Genomic DNA, 21,462 nt, shown 5'->3' with positions numbered 1-21,462 from the left:
CACATAGCAGAGGAATAGAACACAATCTCTGAACTCAAGGTTCAAACTGCATCATGTTGTAGTAGCCATTTTTTAAAAATCCAGCCCAGTGCATTAATTAATTTTAGATCTGTTGTATTTGATTTTTCCGTACAGCTGCATTCAATCTTTATAACCATTTGATTTCAAACATTTAAGTAAAATGGGTTTTAAACTTGTGTGCATTACATTTTAAATGAAGAATTCAGTAGTTGTTTCCCCACATTTAAGAGCACTTTTAATGTTATTCATCTTCACACTTTGTACAGTGTAATGTGACTCGCACAATATGATGGAGCTTTTAGGAATACAATTGCTTTGTGCTATTGTATTTTCAAGTTGGTCATGATGGTTATACAATACAATACATGCTGATTTATATAGCGCTTTCACAACAGCGGCAGCTGTAACAAAGCGGTTTACAAAACAGTTAAAATAAAGTAAAATAATAAACACAACACATAACATAAAACACGGACAGTCATGCAGTTCTAACCACTTTTCCATCACACGCTTTGTTGTTTGAAGCAGTTTAAGATGAAAGAGGAGAGAATCAAAGTGTCCTTTAACCAGTGGATCAGAGACGTCATGCTCAAAATGTGCACACGTCGGCTACAAGCTAAGTTTCAAAGTCAACAAGAAGCTGTAACATCCATTGACGAAAAAAGAGATTGGTTCACTTCTCCTGTCCCATGGAAATCCATTTCAATTCCAAGCGGCGACTCACGGTTCCAAATGCGCATCGGTTGTACGTGGAGATCAAAATTCTTTGAGGTAGTGTAAAATGTTTGAGAACCAACAGTTTGTTTGACATGCATGCAAACTCAGGATGGAACCTAGAACATTTTTTTCATATATGAATTGCCAAAACATACTGGAAAAAAATACCTTGAAAATATTAATTGCTAATATGACCCTGACTCTTGATCCAAATCCATAGCTTTTATTTATTTCGTATCAAGTAAAAGCGCACTGGGGAAAGCCTCCCAAAGCTGTCAGTCTTTAACATACTGTACAATTGTGCAAAGCATCCAATCCACATTTCCATTTGGACACGACGCGTGTTGCACCGCTGGAGTCCCTGAAGGATTGAGACTGACATGGCTTCAGGTATTCCCGGGGAGAAAGTCTGAAGAAGTTGCTTCTTTATCGAGGGGAAAACTTGCTCACTGGAGGAGAGCTGTCGATTTTTGACACGCGGAGGCCTGTCAAACAGCGCCATCTGCTGATCGAGCTTCTATTAAAACAAGACAATTTAGTTCAGAACAGCTGTTTTTGCCTTTACCGTTTTATACACTTATTAAGAGTGTTCAAGGACTCCTTAGCGACCATGTAGCCCGTTTTAAGTGTGTTCAAGTGGTAATTTTATGGTGTTTTGTTTATTTACTGTGTAAGTCGGTAGTTAGCTAAAGACCGTTAGCTAGCCGTTTCCGGAAATGGATTACGTCGGCCTTTGAAGGTCAAACATGTTCAAATTGGGGGGTCACGAGCTCTGCTGATGAGAGCGTCAAGCGACTCTGACGTCAGGCAAGTTAACCTGCCAGCTGGTTTGGTTCGTATGCACCGCGAAAGATAATCGTCAGCGTCCCAACTGCTCATCATGCAAATTGTCTGACACATTCCATGTGCATGATGATGTATGCATCATCGTTCATATTTGCTAATCCTGCGGGCTTTTTTAGGTGGGGGGGGGGGGGGGGGGGTTACATCCATAACATTCAAAGTTAAAGATTATTCGCTAAAAACACATTTTATCAGTTTGAACATTAAATAACTCGTCTTTGTAGCGTCTTCAATTCAGTGTATGAATCATTTTGTATTCTGTTTATGTACAACACACCGTCCCAACTTCAGTGGAACTAAGTTTGTAGTTAACTCTTGAGATTTTTCTGTGACGTCCCTACGCTATTTACAGCGTTGCCTAGGCCCGTACATTCAGCTATTCCCGGTTTTTGGGGGGAACATATCTTCCATTATTCGCGTTAAAAAAAATGCTTTCACTGTTTTTGAAACACGCTAAAATGCCACGAGATGGCGCCAAAGCCAAACTATTCCTTGTGCCAGACTTGGTTTATTTTAGACTGGATAAACTCCTTGTCCACTCCCTTCAGTTTCGATCTAAAATGGCATAAATGCATGTTCTATAGTGTTTACGTTCCGCGGTGGGCCCGGACAACCTAAAACCTTCCACTTCTTCCACCTGAGGGACTCTTTGTTTTGGAAGTGTGTCAATATCGAGAATTGGAGCTCAGTGTTCCAATCATTTTGGAGGGGATTGGAAATGCACCTGGAAATGAAGCTGGGAATATGTTTTGTAACTGGTGGTTTCTTTTGTACAAAGCATGAAAACAATGATTATCCTCCTGAGTTCGTCATAATATGATAATTTCAGTGAACACAGTGAAGGGAACACGGACCCGACTTTGAAGAGCTCCCCTCTGACCTGCTTGTTGTTTATAGAGGAGAATGGGATGCTTGTCATCTTGCTGTACAGGATATCCTGTTGCCTGGCTCCAGGAAAAGTGCTCCAATTTGCTTTCTGCGCTCTCACTTCCTCCCTTGCAGTCGCCTCACGCGGTACATCCGACACAGCTGGCTTGGGCAGGGAAGAATCCCGCAGGCGTCCTTGGAAGTACGTGGGTGGTATAGTTGTAAAAAGCTCTTGATAGTAACGTTGTTCTCAGAAAAAGAAAAATGTATAGAGATACAGTATACTTTTTAAAATAATATATTATTGAATATAATATAATAATTTTACTGGCATAACATGTTAAGATTAAAAAGAATGATGTTGAAAATAAAGTCATAATGAGAAAAACGTTTCATTGTTTTGAGGAAAGAAATTGGACCTCCCATGCATGGCAGAAAAACTCCACAAGGGTAATATTGGATTTGTATGTTTTTTATATATTAACAAGTTGCAGTATTTAGAAAAACCAAGTTAAAAAAGTTCTATTTTTCAAAGAATGGAACCACAATAGTCCCAAGATAGTTGTATGATTTTAAGATAGTTAAAACGTTTCAATGTGTTCAAAACATTCATGAAGAAATGTAATCTTAATGTAACCAGGTGAACCTGCTGTTGTCTATTGTGGCGTAATTGTCTGTAATCTGTTAAATGATTTTCTTTGATCTCTTAGATCCCTTTTCGACCTCTTTTAAAAATTCAGTTAACATCTCAGTCTTTCATCTTAATGCTGAACAATTTTTCATTGTTCAGTCGGGAATAAAGCCCACCTAAAAATTATTTTGTGTCCAGTCCAGTCTTTCCAAAGACCCGGCTACATTAACATGTTAACGTTATATTTTACAAAAGTAAAACTTCATACGACAAGAATGTGTTAATACAATGATAAAGACATTTTTCAGGGAAAGTTCATTCAATCATCTTCCGAACCGCTTTATCCTCACTTGGGTCGCGGGGCAGTAGGCAGGGGACACCCTGAATTGGTTGCCTGTCAATCGCAGGGCACACACAGACAAACAACCATGCACTCACACCTCGGGACAATTTAGAGTGATCAATCAGCCTGTCATGCATGTTTTTGGAATGTGAGAGGAACCTGGAGTACCCGGAGAAAACCCACGCAGGCAAACTCCACACAGGGAGGCCGGAGTTGGAATTGCACCCGGTACCTCTGCACTGTGAAGACGACGTGCTAACCACTGGCCTACCGGGCCGCCTGAGAGAAAGTTGTTTAATAAAACGCGCGCGCGCGCACACACACACACACAGAATGTAAAGGGGCTTTGATTCCCCCTTCGGACTTAAAGAACCGCCACGGCTGTGTCCAAAAACGTATCTTGTACTGTACTTCAGTGGCATCGAAAAAGGCAGGCATTAGGACCCTGAGACGTAAGTGCGGGTTGGGCTTCCGGGCTTCCCTGGGTCGCTCACGCGCTATCCATTCATCAACCATCCATTGATTCATTATATTTGACACATTTCACGTTCGCCGGCCGCAGTCGAACCGCGGAAAGCTGATGGAACTCTTCTCGAACCTGATTAAAGTTTCTTTGGACCAACTTCGTGGTCTTCAGGACAACTCAACATGTCGAAGCAACTAAGTCGAACCGCTTTTGGGCTCGTTTTGTAGCAACCTCTGGCTCTCCGATCGTCACCGAAAGTTGATTTGCGTTTAAAACACCGCACGACATGTCGCTGAGCAGGAGCATCGAATTCGAGCACTTTGAGGAGCGCGACAGCAAGCAGCACCAGACGCCGAGGGCTGCGGGCTTCCACGCCGCCGGCGCTGGGTCCTCCCGGGGCGCGGGACTGACAGCCAGTCCGGCTCACAGCGCGCACTGCAGCTTCTACCGGACTCGAACCCTGCAGTCGCTCACGTCGGAGAAGAAGGCCAGGAAAGTGCGCTTCTACCGAAACGGGGACAAGTACTTTAAGGGCCTGGTGTACGCGGTGTCCTCCGACCGCTTCCGCTCCATGGACGCGCTGCTCATGGAGCTGACGCGCTCGCTGTCGGACAACGTCAACCTGCCGCAGGGGGTCCGGACCGTGTATGCTCTGGACGGGGGCAGGAAGATCAGCAGCCTTGACGAGCTGGTGGCGGGTAAGGTGGTGAGGAAAAAAAGCAAGCTAAAGCGTACAATTTGGGAGCCTTTTTTTTCCCCAAGTGTCCGTCTGGCCCAAAAGTCGAACCCCTGGCAAAAGTGATGGAATTACCAGTCCCTCAAAATGCTCATTCGGTTGTTTAATTGTGTGGATAGAAAATTGATCACAGACGTGGCACAAAACTGAAGTCTTTTCAAAAGTCAACTTTCTGGCTTCAAGAAACACGATAAGAAAAAAAATTAGTCGTCAGTTACACTTACTTGTTTAGACCGAGGGGTGGGGGGGGGGCAATATGCTCATTGTCGATATTGGGTATGTATCCTCTTAGACCACAGGTGTCAAACTCAAGGCCAGGGGGCCAGATCTGGCCCGCCAGATCATTTCAACTTCTCGTTTGTAATAAATAAGAGTTGCAATAAGTTATCACCGGCACGTATACTGAATTCTGTGTTGATCAGTGAAAAGGGTCAGATGGGCACGGCTAAATTGCAAAGCCTTTATGCCATCTAATGTGGGCGGCAACATTTGCTCACCATTTTGAGCGCTCGCCACGAAAAGGTGGCGCGACGGCCCAGTCATTGGCGCTTACAGCTGCAATTGGTCGAAATTTGTTGGACTGGACTGTAAAATGTTATTTCCCCAGTGCAATTCAACGTCAGTTCAGTGCTTCCTCCATAACAAAGTCTTCACAGGCTCAACTCACTTTTACAGTCGGGATGAAAGTAGTGAAACCTCTGGACTGCAATCAAACGAAAACGGAGCTTTAAAGATATCCAGAGAGGAGTTCAGATCAGCCGACGAGCTACCTCTTGTCATCTTTCCCGCTGCGTGAGCGGACATTTTCGCAGCGCTCAGCGGTTTGCTGCTTATTCTTTTGTGTACTTGTGACAGAAGATCAGCAGAGACTATTTATAAAGTCACTTTTAAATTGTGATTAAAAACGTATAGCGTGTCACCTCGAAAGGCTTCCTCTCTGCAGAATTCGGCAAATAGACCTGGGGGCCGGGGGGCAAGTGCACAATTGACTCTGTGTCAATCAAATTAGAGTCCATTTTTCGTCCCTTTCCATCTGCCGCAGTAAATCGGGCGGGGGTAGCATTCCAAGCCAACTCCTGCATAGTTCGTTCATGCTAATGGGTCACTTGAGGGCTTCACAGGCACAAGTCCGAGAACACATTTTGGCGCCTGCGCAAGCTATGAACCTTTTTTTTTGGACGCCTCAAGAGGATCGACTCCGGCACTGCAGCCTGAAAATGTTCGGGTTGTCTCATCATGGCTTTATTTTGGGTGGCCTTTGTGTTTAAAAACAGCTTGCTAGTTTCCGTCTGGCGGGCTGCTTTGAGCGCATCTGTCGTCCGCAAGAGGACAGCAGACCTGTCTCCCGGCGGCGACTGGAGGTGGGTGGCACCTCCCTTTGCCGCACCCGAGATTCAGCCACCCCAAGAGAAATAGTCGTGTCACAAGGCGATCCAGCCCCCCGCAACCCCACCCCACCCCAATAGTTAAATGACAGCCGCATAAAAGTCCCCGTCCTCCTTCTGTGGCCTCGCTATATAATTAGCAAGCCGAATCAAGCCAAGTATCAAGGGAGACCTCGTCAAAACGGCCTTGTTACACCGAGAAGCTCCCGTTCGTTCCTCTTGACACACTTTAGGAAACGTCAGCGTCTCTCTGGCACGTAGTTTTGAAAGGATTAGCCTGTGCGCCGCTCATCAACTGCTTCCCACTTGCGCATCACCTGATCACAGGCGGATGGATCCAGCTGCGCTTAGCGGATCCAAATTCAAGCGCCGCAATCGGACCGATCCGCTGACGGCGTCACACTTGGTGCTAGCTCTGAGGGGGAAATATTTGCGTGTCCACTCCCCGACTGGAATGCTGGCAGAAAATGTTGCCTTGGATGAAGGCCAGGCTCAGCAGGCCAATGTTGAAAAGGCCAAGCCTGCCTTTTGTTGACATGGTTCGATACTTGGCCTTCAAACGAGGAACGCCATCTCTTCATTTGAGGAGCTTTTGTTTTCTCATTAGATTTTTGCTCTCTGACAAAGTTTGTTAACCCTTTCGACTTTGACGACGCCTGGCCAATTCGGTCCGGGTGGACATCCGATGGTCGCTCCACGGTCTCTTCTTGCTTTTACGACACAAGCTCGAAGACAGGGGTAACCAACATGTGGCGCCAGGTAGCCCGTGAGGATCCGCCAGTGCGAGGATTGTGATTTGCTAGTTAAAAAAAAAAAATACAAACATGGGCAGTATTGTGACACATCTTTAAGATGATCAGAGCCTGAAAATTAAAATCATTAACGATGCAAAATAACACATTCCTGATATTATAAAATGTACAGTAATCCCTCATTTATCGCGGTTGATGGGGACCAAAACCTCTCGCGATAAACGAAAATCCGCAAAGTAGCGACCAATTAACATATACAGTATATTTAAGAAAAATTGCCCCACATGGGCCTTTGCGCTTGAGCAGAGCACACTAACACACACATACACACACACACGCACACTGATTTTTGCGGACTTCAAAAAAAAAAATTATGTTTGAAAAAAATCCGCGCTAAACGAACTGCGATATAGCGAGGGATCACTGTCATTTGTACACCCGTTATTTCAGACGTGTATCAATTTGCTATCCCTTCACACAATCGGTACACATGAAGTAGCTTTTACTCTCGGAAAGGTCAGTGACCCCTGTTTTAAGACATAGTGGCGCGTGTCAATCAAACGTTTGTTGACGTTCTCTGTGGCCCCGAAGTAAATTTTCTACTTTCTTTCTAGGAGAAAGCTACGTGTGCGCCTCCAACGAGCCCTTCCGCCGCGTGGACTACGCCAGGAACGTCAACCCTAACTGGGCCGTGGGCAGCAAGACGGGCACGTCGCGCTCCCTGTCGTCGCTGGTGGCGCCCAGGGGCGAGCAGCAGCAGCAGCAGCGCCAGCCCAAAGACTTCATCAAGCCCAAACTGGTCACGGTGGTGCGCAGCGGCGTCAAACCGCGCAAGGCCGTGCGCGTCCTGCTCAACAGGAAGACGGCACACTCCTTTGAGCAGGTGCTCGCCGACATCACGGACGCCATCAAGCTGGACTCGGGTGCCGTGAAGAGGCTCTACACGCTGCAAGGCAAGCAAGTAAGTGTCTTTGTTCAACGCCCGATGGAGTGTTGAGGGGCTTTGTTTCCAATATGGTGCCGGGGGCAACGGTAGCCGCGGTTTGACGAGTGGACAGCCGGCAGCTTTGGAGCTTCTTTGTTGCCCTGGCAGAGTCAAACGAATCCCCTGCCTGGCCTGCCCTGGCAGCATGAGCATCGGTGTCAGCATTTTAAAATGGTGCCGTTAATCAATCCAGCTTCTTTCATGCTAAACAGCTCAAACCTCTCATGAGCACTTTGAAACAGTCATTCAGGCCATCGTCACATCTCGGCTGAATTAAGATAAGAAAACCTTTATTCGTCTCGCAATGGAGAAATTCCCAATTCACAGCGGCAAAGTTATAAAAGGAAGAAGTAGAACAACAAAATATAGGAGCAGCTGCATATTATTGCAATGCCCTTTACTTTGGAGTCAGCCAATCCTCCATTCGGCGTCTCCAGTAGGTCCAGAATGCTGCTTCTGCCAGTGTGCACCGCCAGGGGAAAAAAAATGAAAAATGAATACAACAGTATAGCTTTCCGTCAAAAACAAATTCACTCCAATGTTTGTCAGGTCAAACATCTCAAATCTGTCATGTTTGCCCATCGCCGTCTCACCCGCGTTTTGTCCACAGTGGCCTGAAACATGGCTGCCGCAGCAGCTGCGCCCATACTGTCGACTTTGCCCTCAAACAAAACAAAAAAAACTCCCCGTTGTCTCCCTAATATCAGAAATCTGCTTCATTTTCGATGATGCTTCATCCCGGAAGTCCAAGTGAGCCATTCGTGTGCAGCAGAATTAACGCAGCGTTCACAGATCATCACCTCGGTCGAGTTCAACCGCCCACATCGTTCTTCGTCAGAACCAGACTGACTTGGCGGCACCCCTTTTGGTCGTGGCCGAGTAGCGCGCTCCATTTCGAGCAGTTTGGTGATCGATCTGGTGTAGATGGCGGTTAAACACATTCGTGTCATTACGACGTGCTTAATTGTAATGACAGGTCGCAGTCACGTCAACCGGACGCAAATGAAGACGCGTTGGAGGACCACCACACCCAGCCATTCCTGAAAAAACAAACAATAACAACAAAAACTCTATTTAGTGGTCAGTAATCAACATTTCATACAAAGTTAAATTGTCAATTATTTTGCATTTTCACTCAACATTCTCTCCTGGAGTCCAAAGGCCGCTTTTTTTTCCCTTGAAAGCCTTTTGTTTGCTCACTCAGTCAAGCCAAAAAACACAGTGGACACAACACACCCTGTGAGGGCTGACGCCCCCAGCTGCAGTCTACCATCTGCTCCTCCTTCACAAAAAAAAAAAGGGGCCCAGCCACGCGCCCTACCGACGCCATTGGAGTCCCACCAACTGCAGGCACACATAAACAGTAGTGGGGTGTCGCACATGTGCCCGCATGATGCCCGCCCCCCAACCCCCACCCCGCCCGGGGCTCAATGCCACCACCGGATAATTAGACCGATAAACTGGAAGGGAGCGCTCAAGCTCAGCTGTCAGGTGGCGTGCGTGCGTGCGCACAATGGTGCTCTCTCTTGACTTGTGCTCTTCAGACTGAATGTTCATTCTCGCCGCTTATCAGCCGCCGCTTTGAAGACACAATCTCATTTTTACGTTGTTGAACTTCACCAAGAGCTTATCATACGATCAACCTCACCTCTATCGCGGGTTCAAAGGTCGCGGTGCGACCCGTTTTTTGTGATCAAAACAAAACAACTCGGCAGGGAGAGGAAACGAGCCCCAGCGCAGATAATTGGAACATCTGCTCTTAAAGAGCTTCTTTTTTTTTTTTTTTTTTGGATACGTGCCGCCTGTTGTCAAATTGCATCGCCTCAGACTAACGCGGGACTCATACAGATCCTGTTTGTTGGTCAAAAGTTCAGTCGCCCCAGACAACCCGCCACCCGGCCTTTAATCGGTTCACACGAGTATCGCAACTTGGGAGCGCTTTGTTTTGGCTTAAAGACATTTTGCCTCTCATCCGTGTCGGCTTCATCAATTTATGTCGCCACGGCTTGGATTGGTTTTCACCCGCCTAATTTGCTGCGGGTTTTATGACGCCAAATGAAACTTGGTTAGGACTGCTGATTGAAAAGGGCGGCGGTTTGTTGCAAGCAGCCATTTTGGAGGCGATATCTGTGAAAAAAAACGGGCCTGGAAAGTTAGGGGGGGAAAAAATGACCCCATGACACAGTTTGAGATTAATTTCAGCGCTCATACTTTGATGAAATTCTTCGAAGACGTTCGTCCGAATGAGCCCCAATCGGAAGGCTGTTTAAAATGTTTATTTATTGATTTGTGCCGACACCATTGAATTGATGAACTTTTTTTGAACTTGACCGCTGTTGATATGAAGCCTCACGTGGTCTCCGATCGCGCGATCAACCGAGCAACAGCAAATGAAGGCCATCGAGGGGCAACGCGCCACGGCAGCAGCAGCCTCGGACAGATTAGCGCGGTCGGCGTCGCGCGGGGGATGCCATCTGATCGTTTTCAGGGCCAAGTGTGGATTAAAAGCGGAAGGAGAAGGTTATCGGAGGAGAAATTTGCTTTGTCCCGCCCGCACGTCACGATTGGAACATTTTCTCTCCGCCGCTAAAAGTTTTCTAGGCGAAAACGTTGACTTTCCCACACTTCAAATAGTTGCAAAGGTCCAGCAGACAGACTTTGGATTTGTTTTAGGGTGGGGGGGTTGGTGTGTGTGTAGAAAGCGTGAACGCTGGCGGGGGGGCGGGGGTTGGGGGCAAGAACGGGGACGGCGTCTATTGTGTTCCATTGTATGATGTCATCAGCCTCTCAAACGCTCTTTTCAGGTCCAGTCGGCATCACGTTGGGGGAGCGCAACCCCCCACCACTCGCCTGTATCATTACTGTTGTTCGACAACTGCCTCTCGGCAGGTCGGAAAGACAAAAGTGGGGATTTTTTTTTTTTTTGTATGTGCAGCTCGCCAAACGTGAAGGGCAAGAAATGTCGATTGGCAGCAGGTCTTGCGGAAACTTTTGTGGTGGCTTTTGGAGCCTCCAAGCGGGGGCGGAACCGCCGATTTCATTGAGCTCGGCTCAACGACGCTCGGCTCAACGACGCAAAACCACTAAACTGTTTAAGCGCACAGTTCGGAATCAGTCTCGAAGAACGTGACAACAGACCCCCCCCCCCTTGCCCCCCGAACCAAAATCAGGCCACCAAATGGCTTGAAATCCTACCAAGTGGAAACGAGCCCACCCAGATTCGTTTCCGAGCTTTGCACTTGAGTTGTTGCGACAAGGCGTCATTCCCAACGATGTTCCAACCTTTCTGGCGGCGTGATGGTTAATGCCGGCTGACAAAGATGGCCTCCTTTTTTTTTTTTTTTTTTGACCCCTTTCCAACCTCCAGCTGTCCTCCCCAGTGCGCGCGCCGACGCACTCGTTTCTCGTTGGCCGCTAAGGCTAATGACCCGAGATGTCGAGTCTCGCTCCCCGCTTGGCGATCAGTTTGCCCACCGTGTCGGTCATGACCTTAATTTTGGTGTTTGGTTTCATCGGCCGGCAGGAACCGAAAATTTGACATCATCGTGGCACCCGTCCTGCCTCGCGCGGAGGACAGGGGGGCTAGGTTTCCACGCCGGTCGTCCTTAGGTGGTCATCGCCCCTCGGGGCACCGTACCAATCAACCCCGATGCCGCAATAGCCACGCCCTGACTATTGAGGCCGCCGCCCCTGCAGGCTTTGGTTGCCACAGCAACCGTAACATTCACCTCCCCAGTGCGCTGCTCAGCCGCCGAATTCCGACAACAAAATGACGCCGCCCGCCTTATATTGTGGTTTTGCTGCGCGTGCGCTTAAAAGCGGATCGGACGGGTGGACGGAAGGTTAAGCGGACCTGATCGGAACACGCCGGCCCTTCTTTTTATTTGTCCAATGCCGTAAATGTGCTCGAGTTCCGTTCGGTAGCGCCGATGACTGCGCCTGCTGCCCACATGAGCTATTTTCGGCTGTTCTCTCCCGCCGCTCCTTTCTCGTGGCGTTTTTCTTTTTTGGGACACCTCGCACCCACACTGCACGCAGCAACACGGGGGCGATGATTGAACTCATCTGTTACATGTACAACAGCAGCGGAGGGACGCGTATAGATGTTAATAGTTTTGGATTTTTCATGACAGTCATTTTAATTTTGTTTTGACTTTTTAATTTGTTTTGTTTTTTTAATTCACTTTACATTTGTTTTTAAAGCATGCCCGTTTGTTATAAACTTTAGATTTTTTTCCCATACTTGCTTTGTTTTCTTTGAGTTTTTATTAGTTTTAGTATTAGTTTTATTTGATTTAAACATGGAATATTTGTTAAGTGCAAGATTTAAAAAATATATATTCGACTAAGACTTGTATTTGAAAATAAATAAATAAAATAAAACGGAAACTTTGCCATCCTTTCTTCTCTACGCAGATAAAATACATCCGTTTAAAAATGAACCTCGAAAGCTGAGGCTTGTGAGCTCATTATAGTTCGTTTTTATCATCAGATGTAGTTTCAGTTCATTCTTGTTTTTGTTTTTAGCATTTTTTTCCTGTTAATATTTAATTTTCACTCACTAAAATGACCTTTTTTTTTCTTTTCTTTTTTTTCACTTCGACCAGCAAAAATAAGTCGCCCGTCAACAAAAATGACCTGATTTCACCTGCGGCTCTTGAATCGGATTTGTTCCAAATCAAGTCGGCAACCACAACTGTGTATGCACTTAAAAATGACATCAAAACTCACTTGACCCGCATGAAATTTGGTGGCCACGTCTACCATAACGGGAGGCGTGAAAAATTCCACGCACACATGCTCCGCTCCCATTTTTTTAAAAAAGCTTTTTTTTTTTTTTTTTATTGAGGTAGCCATTTTGGAAGCCAATTCCATGAAGAAGAAGTCAAGAAATTTCGGCGCAACCAAAAATCTCATCGACATGAAATTGCTCGATCGTCTTTGTCCGAAAACAAAACGCACCAAAATTCTGCCGTGCTTTTGTTCCAGATCACGTGCTTGCAGGACTTCTTCGGCGATGACGACGTGTTCATCGCGTGCGGCCCGGAGAAGTACCGCTATGCCCACGACGACTTTGCGTTGGATCACAGCGGTAAGGCTTCCGCAGCCTTCGTGACGGGTAGGCCCCCTCCCGACGAACTGTGCTCGCGTCCGTCTGTCGTTGCCGTCGTGGTTTCGTGTCGTGTTATTGCAGCTGTTGGCCACTGTCGCCTTTCTCCTCTCACTCGCAAAATTCATCTTTGGTGCTTTGGTTCACAGAGCGTGACGTGGGTGCGTATGTGCTGTATGCGTCGGGTGTTTCCCTTCTTTGTTTTTTGCGTCGGAGTTTTGTTTTGGTGAGGCTGCTCTTTTGATTAGCGTGGAGAGAGAGCGGTATTGATTTAAGTTCGTTCATTGATTGGCTGACGAGGGGTCAGCAACGGGAAGTGTTGCCAATGCGAGCGACCCTCGAGGGAAGGAATCCCAAGTTTATTTCGTTGACATCCTGTTGCACTTTTTTTTTTTCCTTGCAGTTCCTTGCCACTTTATGATCTGTCCGTGATGCATTTACAATACAATACAATACAATACATGCTGATTTATATAGCGCATTTGTATCAAACTGTCATCTGCCAAAGGGACGGTCGACGAAAAGGAACATTTTAGCTCATTTCTGTAGATTTACGTTCTGTGAGAAAATGTGGAGAATGTACTTTATAAAAAAATAAAGACATTGAACATGGAAATAGACACTTAAAGTCTTCCATGAACCTAAAGCACAATTTCACCACAAATGAGCGAATGATCAATCGCATCACGTGCGAACACCACGCCACGCGTCCGTATCGTCGTGGCATTGTGACGATGTGCCGTCACGCGTTCGACTCTGTCTTTGTCGGCCTTCTTTGACCATCGCGACAACATTTCGATTGATATCGTCTCAACGTTTGGCAGAGTGCAAAGTGCTGAACCGGACGAGCAAGAGTCCTGGACCTTCGCGACGCAGCAAGTCTCCCGGCGCAGGTAAACCACAAGGTGGCGCTCTTGCAGGCTGTTCTCCCGTCTTGTCCTATTCTCCAAATCCACATCTTGGCTTTTAGCGAGGCGTGCAACCCGCTACTCCACCACTCAGTGTCCTGCTAAATCTCCGGGTGAGTTTAGGACATGCAACACCCCGAGCCTGTTTTTTTGGGGGGGGGTTGTTTTAATATACGCAAAGATGCGATCTTTCTCCACGCAGTAAACGGTCACGTCGCCACGTCGAGGTCCGCCAAGTCGTCCACGCCGTCGCCCACCAGCCCCCAAAGCCTCCCCGCTCTCAAGGTAGGCCATGCGTAGCTCAGAGGCAGGCCCGCCATGCTCTTGACCCACTTCAAAATCAATTCAGTATCGCGGCTTGGGAGTATTTTCTGGCGTGTGGAAATGTTAATCTGCTTTATCGCCGGATTATTGATGCTTGCAGACGACACAGAGTCTAGATTGAGACGGCTGATGCAGCCAATTGGCAAAGGCGCGTGCCCCCTTCGTAGGCCGAGTCGAGAATTAGCGACGGCGGATTTTGGGATTCGGTGACATTGAAGCGCATCAACCCGAGTTCCTCAATGTGGTCTTAAAAGCACACGCATGAAAGTCGCAATGGGTTAGATTAGACAGACGGGTTCCCGTTGCCATGGTGATTGCAGCATCGATTTGATTTGAAGGCCAACTGTGATGATTTTTGCTCCTTCCGTAGACGGCTCCTTCACATCACAGCTCCAATTCAAACGTCAGCGGCTCGCTCAACAACCACCAGGGGGAGACGACCAGTCCAGAGGGTACGCCCCGGTCTCCTTTCCTCGTTCTCGTCCGCCCCGGTTTCCTTGTCGCCTTTTGACTTGGTCTTCTAATTTCTCCTTTACGCTTCCCGCCATCTTTCATGGTTTTGCTTCTTCTCTCTTCCTAGATCGCATGCTCTCCCCTCCTTCGCGTTCTTATCTTTTCATTTCCGTTACGTTCTTCTTCTTATCCGCAACAATGCGGACTGACCGTCCTGTCCAAAAGAACCCGTGTGACTGTCGCCTGTTGATGCTGTGCTTAAATTCTATAGTTACTGTTCACCACGGCGACCAGACCTCCTCCGTCATCCTGGAGAAATACGTCATCGGAAAAGTCATCGGAGACGGCAACTTTGCTGTGGTGAGAGAGTGCGTCGAGAGGTATGTTCACCTCAATGAGCCTGTTGGTGCAATGGTAAGCACCATAAGTAGCGCAAAACAAACAAACAAAAAAAAGGACTCGCACCCATCCAATGTTTATTTTACTCTGACCGAAACGTAAACAATGTATTTGCAAGAATAGATTATCGTTGTAGTTAAGAAGATAATTCCGTAAAACCTGAGATTCATGACCTTAAAATGTGAAATTTGTCACATTGAAACGTCATTTTTAAAGTCTAACGCATTTCATTGCTTGACTGCAATGCCAACTCTACACCAATAGAGGGAGGTAATAAACGGTTAAACTGCAAGACTGTTACCTTACAGACTAAGTATGTTGTCTGGAAATGTCTACGTAGAAAAAAATATATATATTTTATCAATATTTTGGATTATCATATATTTTCCTCCCCACCCCAACAAATATCCACGGCTGAAAAGTTTCAAAAAGCGAAACTACAGATGCCACCCGCTAACGTGGTGTTTTCAATTATATGTTAGCATTAAGCTAAATGGATTGTCGTGAGCCGCAGCTGCTACGTAGTTGCTTCAGTTACAAAAAAGGTGTAGTTGTCTTTGTTTCGGCTTTCATTGAACAGCAAACTTCCAAACAGCTTGAAGCCTCTTTGTTGACGACATGTTCACTGTTTGCCAAATTGCCGACTTTTGCTGAGTGAGTGCCGCCACTGTATCGCATAAACAACCTAGCAGCAGCATTCACTTGTTGTAGCGTTTTTTTGTTTGTTTGTTTTGCCACGGACCATTAATTTCTCCGAGCTCTTTGCTAATTCTTCTCTCGCTCCGTTAACTTTGTCTTTGCTCCCCGCTGAGCTTTTCTTTTTACGGTTATGGCTGCCCGTCTAATTGCGGCGTGTCTGCTCAGGGCCACGGGAAGAGAGTTTGCCCTGAAAATCATGGACAAGGCCAAGTGCCGCGGCAAGGTAACCGTTCATGTTTTTTTTTTTTCTTCGTTCTTTATTCATTCCTGATCCTGTTTTTAATCCGAGTGAGTTTTGGCAGGAGCACCTGATCGAGAACGAGGTGTCCGTGCTGAGGCGGGTGAAGCACCCCAACATCATCATGCTGGTGGAGGAGGTGGACACGCCCTTGCAGTTGTGTCTCGTCATGGAGCTTGTCAAGGTACACGTTTGACGCGCACTATTGTTCAATACAGAGCAGTGACTGCGTCGCCTAACGTATTGACAGTTCGTTTTATTAATGAACCTATCCGCCATGCTTTGCTAAAAAGCCAACGCAATGTTACTTTGGCGCCCTTTGGTGGAATCTATGTGGTGGTGTTCGTTTGAATTGATTGCTTTTGTTTGTTTTGGGGGTTTTTTTCCATTTGCGTTGAGCAGTCCTGTTTTGTCGTCTTCCAATGCACCTTGGGCACCATCAAAAGTGAAAAAAAAAAAGACGTAGCTCCGGCTAGCATGTTATTTAGGCTCGTGATAAATGCTAACACGAAGGATGAGCCTCATGTGCTAGCTGCTTGGTTTGTTTGAAAATTGACTGAATATGTAACATGGGCTCATGAATGTGTACATGTTAGCTGCATGGTGTTGATGCTTTATGATCTCTCTCACCTTGTGGTATATATGTGCAATTACTGGGGGCCTTATATTTGAAAATAATCACAGACCTTTTGTCCTTCCATTTGATCGCGTGTGCCCAAAAAAATGTATCAATTTTTCCTTCTTGACTCTTCGGTGGTTCGCGACTAGTCAACGCCACTCTGTCAACGTTATCGTGGAGTGATTAAGTTGATCAATTGGTGAGTTAGCGGGGCGCTTTGCAGGGCGGCGACTTATTCGACGCCATCACGTCGTCCACCAAATACACGGAGAGGAGCGCCGGCGTCATGGTGCGCAACCTGGCCGCCGCCTTGCGCTACCTTCACCGCATGAACATCGTCCACAGAGACATCAAGCCGGAAAACCTACTGGTCAGTTTTTTATTTTGGCTAAGCCCGCATGGGCCCCGCCGTCACCGATGCCGTGTACCCGGCAGGTGTTGGAAAATCCCGACGGCACAAAGTCGCTCAAGCTCGGCGACTTTGGCTTGGCGACGGTGGCGGAAGGACCTTTGTACACCGTGTGCGGAACGCCCACGTACGTGGCGCCGGAAATCATTACGGAGTCTGGGTGAGGCGCTTCGTCTTGTCGTCGCGTTCGTCCATTTGCAAAGAAATACAGTTGCGCTACTTTCAATCGCTGAAATGAATCGAAATGAGCAGTTTGACGGTGCAAAAATGTTACGTGCGCATGTTTGCTTCCTTAAAAGTTAAATACAACTGAATGACACTTATCACGTGTTAATATACCGAATTTCTTTAAAAAATGGTTGAAGCCACTGTAACGTCGTTCTTTTCATACCGTGAGTGGTAGTTGTCCCACGCTTTGAGAATCACTGTCGTCGAGGACAAATAGAAAAATAATACCTGCCTGTGATTCGTGCTTCATTGTCTGTCTAAATGTGTTGCTCAACCGGTTGCGTTTGTTTCTAAAACCGCAAATGTCATCGCTAGCTGTTAGCATGTCGCTGTAATTTGTATTGTTTGTTAGCGTCACGCGAACAATTCAAAACGCCTTGCGTTGCTCCGCAGTTACGGCGTCAAGGTGGACATCTGGGCCGCGGGCGTCATCGCGTACGTCCTGCTGTGTGGCTTCCCTCCATTTCGAAGGTACGTCCCGACGGGACGAGAATTCACAAATTAACCACTTCCACATTTGACCGTGCGATTGCGTTCGTGTTCACGACCGCTTCTGCTCGGCGCGTTTCAGCGAGAGCAACCAGCAGGAAGAGCTGTTTGAGCAAATTCTACTGGGCCGAGTGGACTATCCCAGTCCTTACTGGGACGACATCAGCGACTCGGCCAAGGTTGGGCTAACGATGTGCACCTTTTCACAAGAGCGCCAGCCATCGACACATTTGGAATTGCGTTTGTGCGGCATGTCCCACCGCAGGAGCTGATTGGCAAGATGCTGCTGGTCAACGCGGAGGCTCGCTACTCGGCGCGGGACGTCCACGCGCACCCTTGGGTGACGGTATCGCACTCGCTCGTAGGGCCGTGAGCACGTTCTTTGGGCGCAGGAGGTGCCCGGCGTACTCACGCGGCGCCGCTTTTCAGGAGGACGTCAACAAGGCCGAGAACAACATGAAGGCCGAGGTGGCGGGGAAGTTGAGGACGCACTTCAGCTCGACGGCCAAGCAAGGCGACGCCACGGCGGCCGTCTCGCTCATTATGGTAAGAAAACATCGCAAAGCGTTTTTAGGGCCCAACGTTCAAAATTAGGCCGTTTGCGGGCATGTAGGCTGGGAAGGTCACCAAAGGGATTAAATAGGAATTTGTGGTTCATATTTGTTGGAAATGGCCATGAGAGTTCATGTCATCCTGCCGCTAAAACCTCCCAAAACACGTCTGCTGGGATTTTAAGAGGCCGGCTTACAGACGTCACGCTTGACTTCCTGCCATCGTCTCCTGTTCTTCCTCATCGTCACACTCGTGCTTGTCTTTCAAATGTTGCTCCTTCTGCTGTGTGAAATGAGCACTCGACGAAAACACATTCAAGAAAGCAAGCAAGAAAGAAAGGCTTTCCACTTCTTCCTCACTGTAATAGAGCTCTGCTGCCATCGAGTGGTGAAAGAGAAAAGCTGTGATGGAGTTGTTTTTTTTTCGGAGCAGCCCGTTGCCTGGTGGCCGACTGGTTAGTGCGTGACGTCACAGTGCAGAGGATTGTGGGTTCCATTCTGGCTCCGTCCTTGCCTGTTTGGATGTTCTCTCCGTGCCTGCGTGGGTTTTGTCGTACATTCCGAAAACATGCTTGGCAGGTTGATGGAACATTTTTTAAATTGTCCCTTGTGATGAGTGAGCACAAATAGTCGTTTAAAATCATTTTGAAAAGTAGACTTTGGTGGCTCCAACCGAGAGAAGCTTCTTGCAATTCGCTGAAACCTTAACCAGGGACTTTTTTCTCATCTCTCGTACCAGGAGACGGCCCTCGATAAGGAGACCCTCCAGCTCGCCGCCCACCCGCCGCCATCACCGGACCCCCACAAATCCCCGGACGCTTCTCCGAGTGCCCCGACGTCATCGTCGTCGTCGCCGACGACCCCCGAGTGTCCTGTCAAGCACGTGGTCTTCCTGCCGCTCTCGTACCCCTCGCCGCCCTTATCCTCCGCCTCGCCCCCGTCGCCGCCCGGCTTCGACGCCATCGAGGGGATGAGGGTCGCCCAGGAGCTTGTGGAGGAGATTTGAAACACGACGTGGCGAGGTCCCACACTGAGCCAAACGACACTTGTTTGTATTTATTGAGGAAGTACTCAAGTGGAGAGAATGTTGCTTTTATCAGTCTTGTCAAGCAGAATTCAGATTTTGCTTTGGAATTGCGATGCTGTGTATTTGTACGAGTGTTGTGTCCGAGGACCGCCAACCCAAGACCAAGGCCAAGGACTCGACTCCGAGGCCAAGGCCATTGACTTGGAACATTATCCGAGGCTAAGGACTTGGAACATTATCCGAGGCAAGGCCAAGGACAAGGACTTGAGAAATTTTCTGAGGCCAAGGACCAAGGACTTGCCTCCAAGGCCAAGGACCAAGGACTGATTTTGAAGCTGAGGCCGAGCCGAGGACGTGTATAAAACAATGCGATCATACCACTTGGTACCTAACGCTTGAATGAAGTGTTTTTATTCAAAGAGTAGAACAGTCAGCATACGTGTTATTTATACTGAGAAAAACAAAATAAAAGCAAATGATATACTGTACATTTATGAATGAATGTTTTAGTGCAGTAGTTTCTTAATATGAAGTCAATCAACGCTCAACCGGCATGACATGGCACGGAAGACAAGCTGAGAAAATGTGAAAGCGCTATATAAATCAGCATGTATTGTATTGTATAGAAATGACTATGCATAGAAGTCAATCACTGAGTGCAGAAAAAGCGGTAATCTCTGCTGTGATCATTTTACAGTTTACTGGCAACGAGTCCCAGGGACTCGCTGATCAGAAAAGTATCAGTCCCATTATGCATTGAGAGTCCCAAATTTCGAAATGGTCTACTTATTCAATTGCATATGATAATAACACAAACTTAACTTTAACCCGAAAAAAACGACCATGTATAGTAAGCCGTTTTTAGCCGGAAAAAAACGACCATGTATAGTAAGGTGTTTTTTGCCAAAAAAAAAAAAAACGACCGTGAATAGTAAGGTGTTTTTAGCCGAAAAAAACGACCAATTATAGTCAGGCGCTTTTAGCCGTAAAAAAATTACCATTTATAGTAAGGTGTTTTAACCCGAAAAAAACTACCATGTATAATAAGGCGTTTTTAGATGAAAAAATCAAACGACCATTGATAGATAGTAAGGCGTTTTTAGCCGAAGAAAAACAACCGTGTGTTACCAGCTAGTCGAGTGGTTAGTGGGTCTATATCCCTGTGCGGAGTTGCGAGGTTCAATTCGAGCTCTGGCAAATTGTCTGTTCTGAAAATGTGGGGCCATCCATTTTTTCGCTCTCATTCACACCAATTAACAATTCACAAAACACCTGACAATACATGGTCGTCTTTTTGGCTTTAAAAAAACACCTTACTATAACTAGTCGTTTTTTATTGTGAAAAATGCCTTCCAACACACACAAAAAAAGCTTGACTATTCATGCGCTTGTATTTTGAAAAAAAAGTGTCTTGTATCGGAACTATGTGAAGTGTTCATGGCGGCCTGGTAGTCGAATGGTTGGTGGTCACAGTGCAGAGGTGCAGGGTTTGATTCCGGCACCGGGCTTCTTGTGTGTTTTCAGAAACAAGCGTGACCATCCATTTTCTGATCCTCTTCCCTAGACAAATCTTTGCACTCACACCAAGGAACAATTCACAAACAACCTTCCTATCCATTGTCCATTTTTGGGCTAAAAACGATTTACGAAACATGATCGTATTTTTTTCGGCTAATAACACCTTTCCATACATGGTCGTTTTTTTCCGGCTAAAAACACCTTTCTATATATTGTCGTTTTTTTCGGCTAAAAACCCCTTACTGCACACGGTTGTTGTTTTTTTCATCTAAAAACGCCTTACTATTTATTCATGGGCGGGTTTTTTTCGGCTAAAACACCTTACTATACGTGGTCGTTTTTTCGGCTAAAAACGTCATGGTCGTTTATATTCATCTAAAAACGCCTTACTCTACGTGGTCGTTTTTCGTCGGCTAAAAACGCCATACTATTCATGGTCGTTTTTTTTTTCGGCTAAAAACGCCTTACTATACGTGGTCGTTTTTGTCGGCTAAAAACGCCTTACTATATATACATGGTCGTTTTTTTCCCGTCTAAAAACGCCTTACTATACATGGTCGGTTTTTTTCGGCTCAAAACACCTTACTATACGTGGTCGTTTTTTGTCGGCTAAAAACGCCTCACTATATATACATGGTTGTTTTGTTTTTTTATAGCTAAAAACGCCTTATTATACGTGGTCGTTTTTTTTTCATCTGAAAACTCCTTACTATTCAGGGTCGGTTTTTTCGGCTAAAAACGCTT

At 46.7% G+C, this 21,462-nt stretch overlaps 1 protein-coding gene across 5 annotated transcripts; it reads left to right on the top strand.

Moving 5' to 3' along the window:
* Positions 1-3,813: 3,813 nt before the first annotated feature.
* dclk2a (doublecortin-like kinase 2a) lies at positions 3,814-19,688 on the top strand. 5 transcript variants are annotated; one of them, XM_052083633.1, is made up of 17 exons: positions 3,814-4,586; positions 7,376-7,722; positions 12,736-12,865; positions 13,681-13,749; positions 13,827-13,877; positions 13,967-14,049; positions 14,459-14,540; positions 14,813-14,921; positions 15,805-15,862; positions 15,942-16,061; positions 16,720-16,866; positions 16,932-17,065; positions 17,527-17,604; positions 17,705-17,801; positions 17,888-17,983; positions 18,052-18,168; positions 18,916-19,688. In XM_052083633.1, the coding sequence occupies exons 1-17, from the start codon at positions 4,175-4,177 to the stop codon at positions 19,177-19,179; spliced, it is 2,394 nt and encodes a 797-aa protein (XP_051939593.1). In that variant the 5' UTR covers positions 3,814-4,174; the 3' UTR covers positions 19,180-19,688. The 5 variants fall into 5 exon arrangements, with proteins under 5 accessions (XP_051939593.1, XP_051939596.1, XP_051939595.1 ...); XM_052083636.1 differs by having other exon boundaries at positions 3,815-4,586; positions 12,736-12,838; positions 18,913-19,688; XM_052083635.1 differs by having other exon boundaries at positions 3,815-4,586; positions 17,888-17,968.
* The last annotated feature ends 1,774 nt before the right edge of the window (positions 19,689-21,462 follow it).

This window comes from Hippocampus zosterae, chromosome 13 (assembly GCF_025434085.1).
Source record: "Hippocampus zosterae strain Florida chromosome 13, ASM2543408v3, whole genome shotgun sequence".
Taxonomy (NCBI): Eukaryota; Metazoa; Chordata; class Actinopteri; order Syngnathiformes; family Syngnathidae; genus Hippocampus; species Hippocampus zosterae.
This window is presented reverse-complemented; position numbering and strand designations above follow the sequence as displayed.

What these genes read in the sequence shown, in the direction of transcription:
- dclk2a (XM_052083632.1), top strand. Translation starts at nt 4,175, where the DNA reads ATGTCGCTGAGCAGGAGCATCGAATTCGAGCACTTTGAGGAGCGCGAC. An exon ending in GGAGACGACCAGTCCAGAGG is followed by an intron (nt 14,541 to 14,812) that starts GTACGCCCCGGT and finishes TAAATTCTATAG; the next exon opens with TTACTGTTCACCACGGCGAC. An exon ending in GGCTTCCCTCCATTTCGAAG is followed by an intron (nt 17,605 to 17,704) that starts GTACGTCCCGAC and finishes GGCGCGTTTCAG; the next exon opens with CGAGAGCAACCAGCAGGAAG.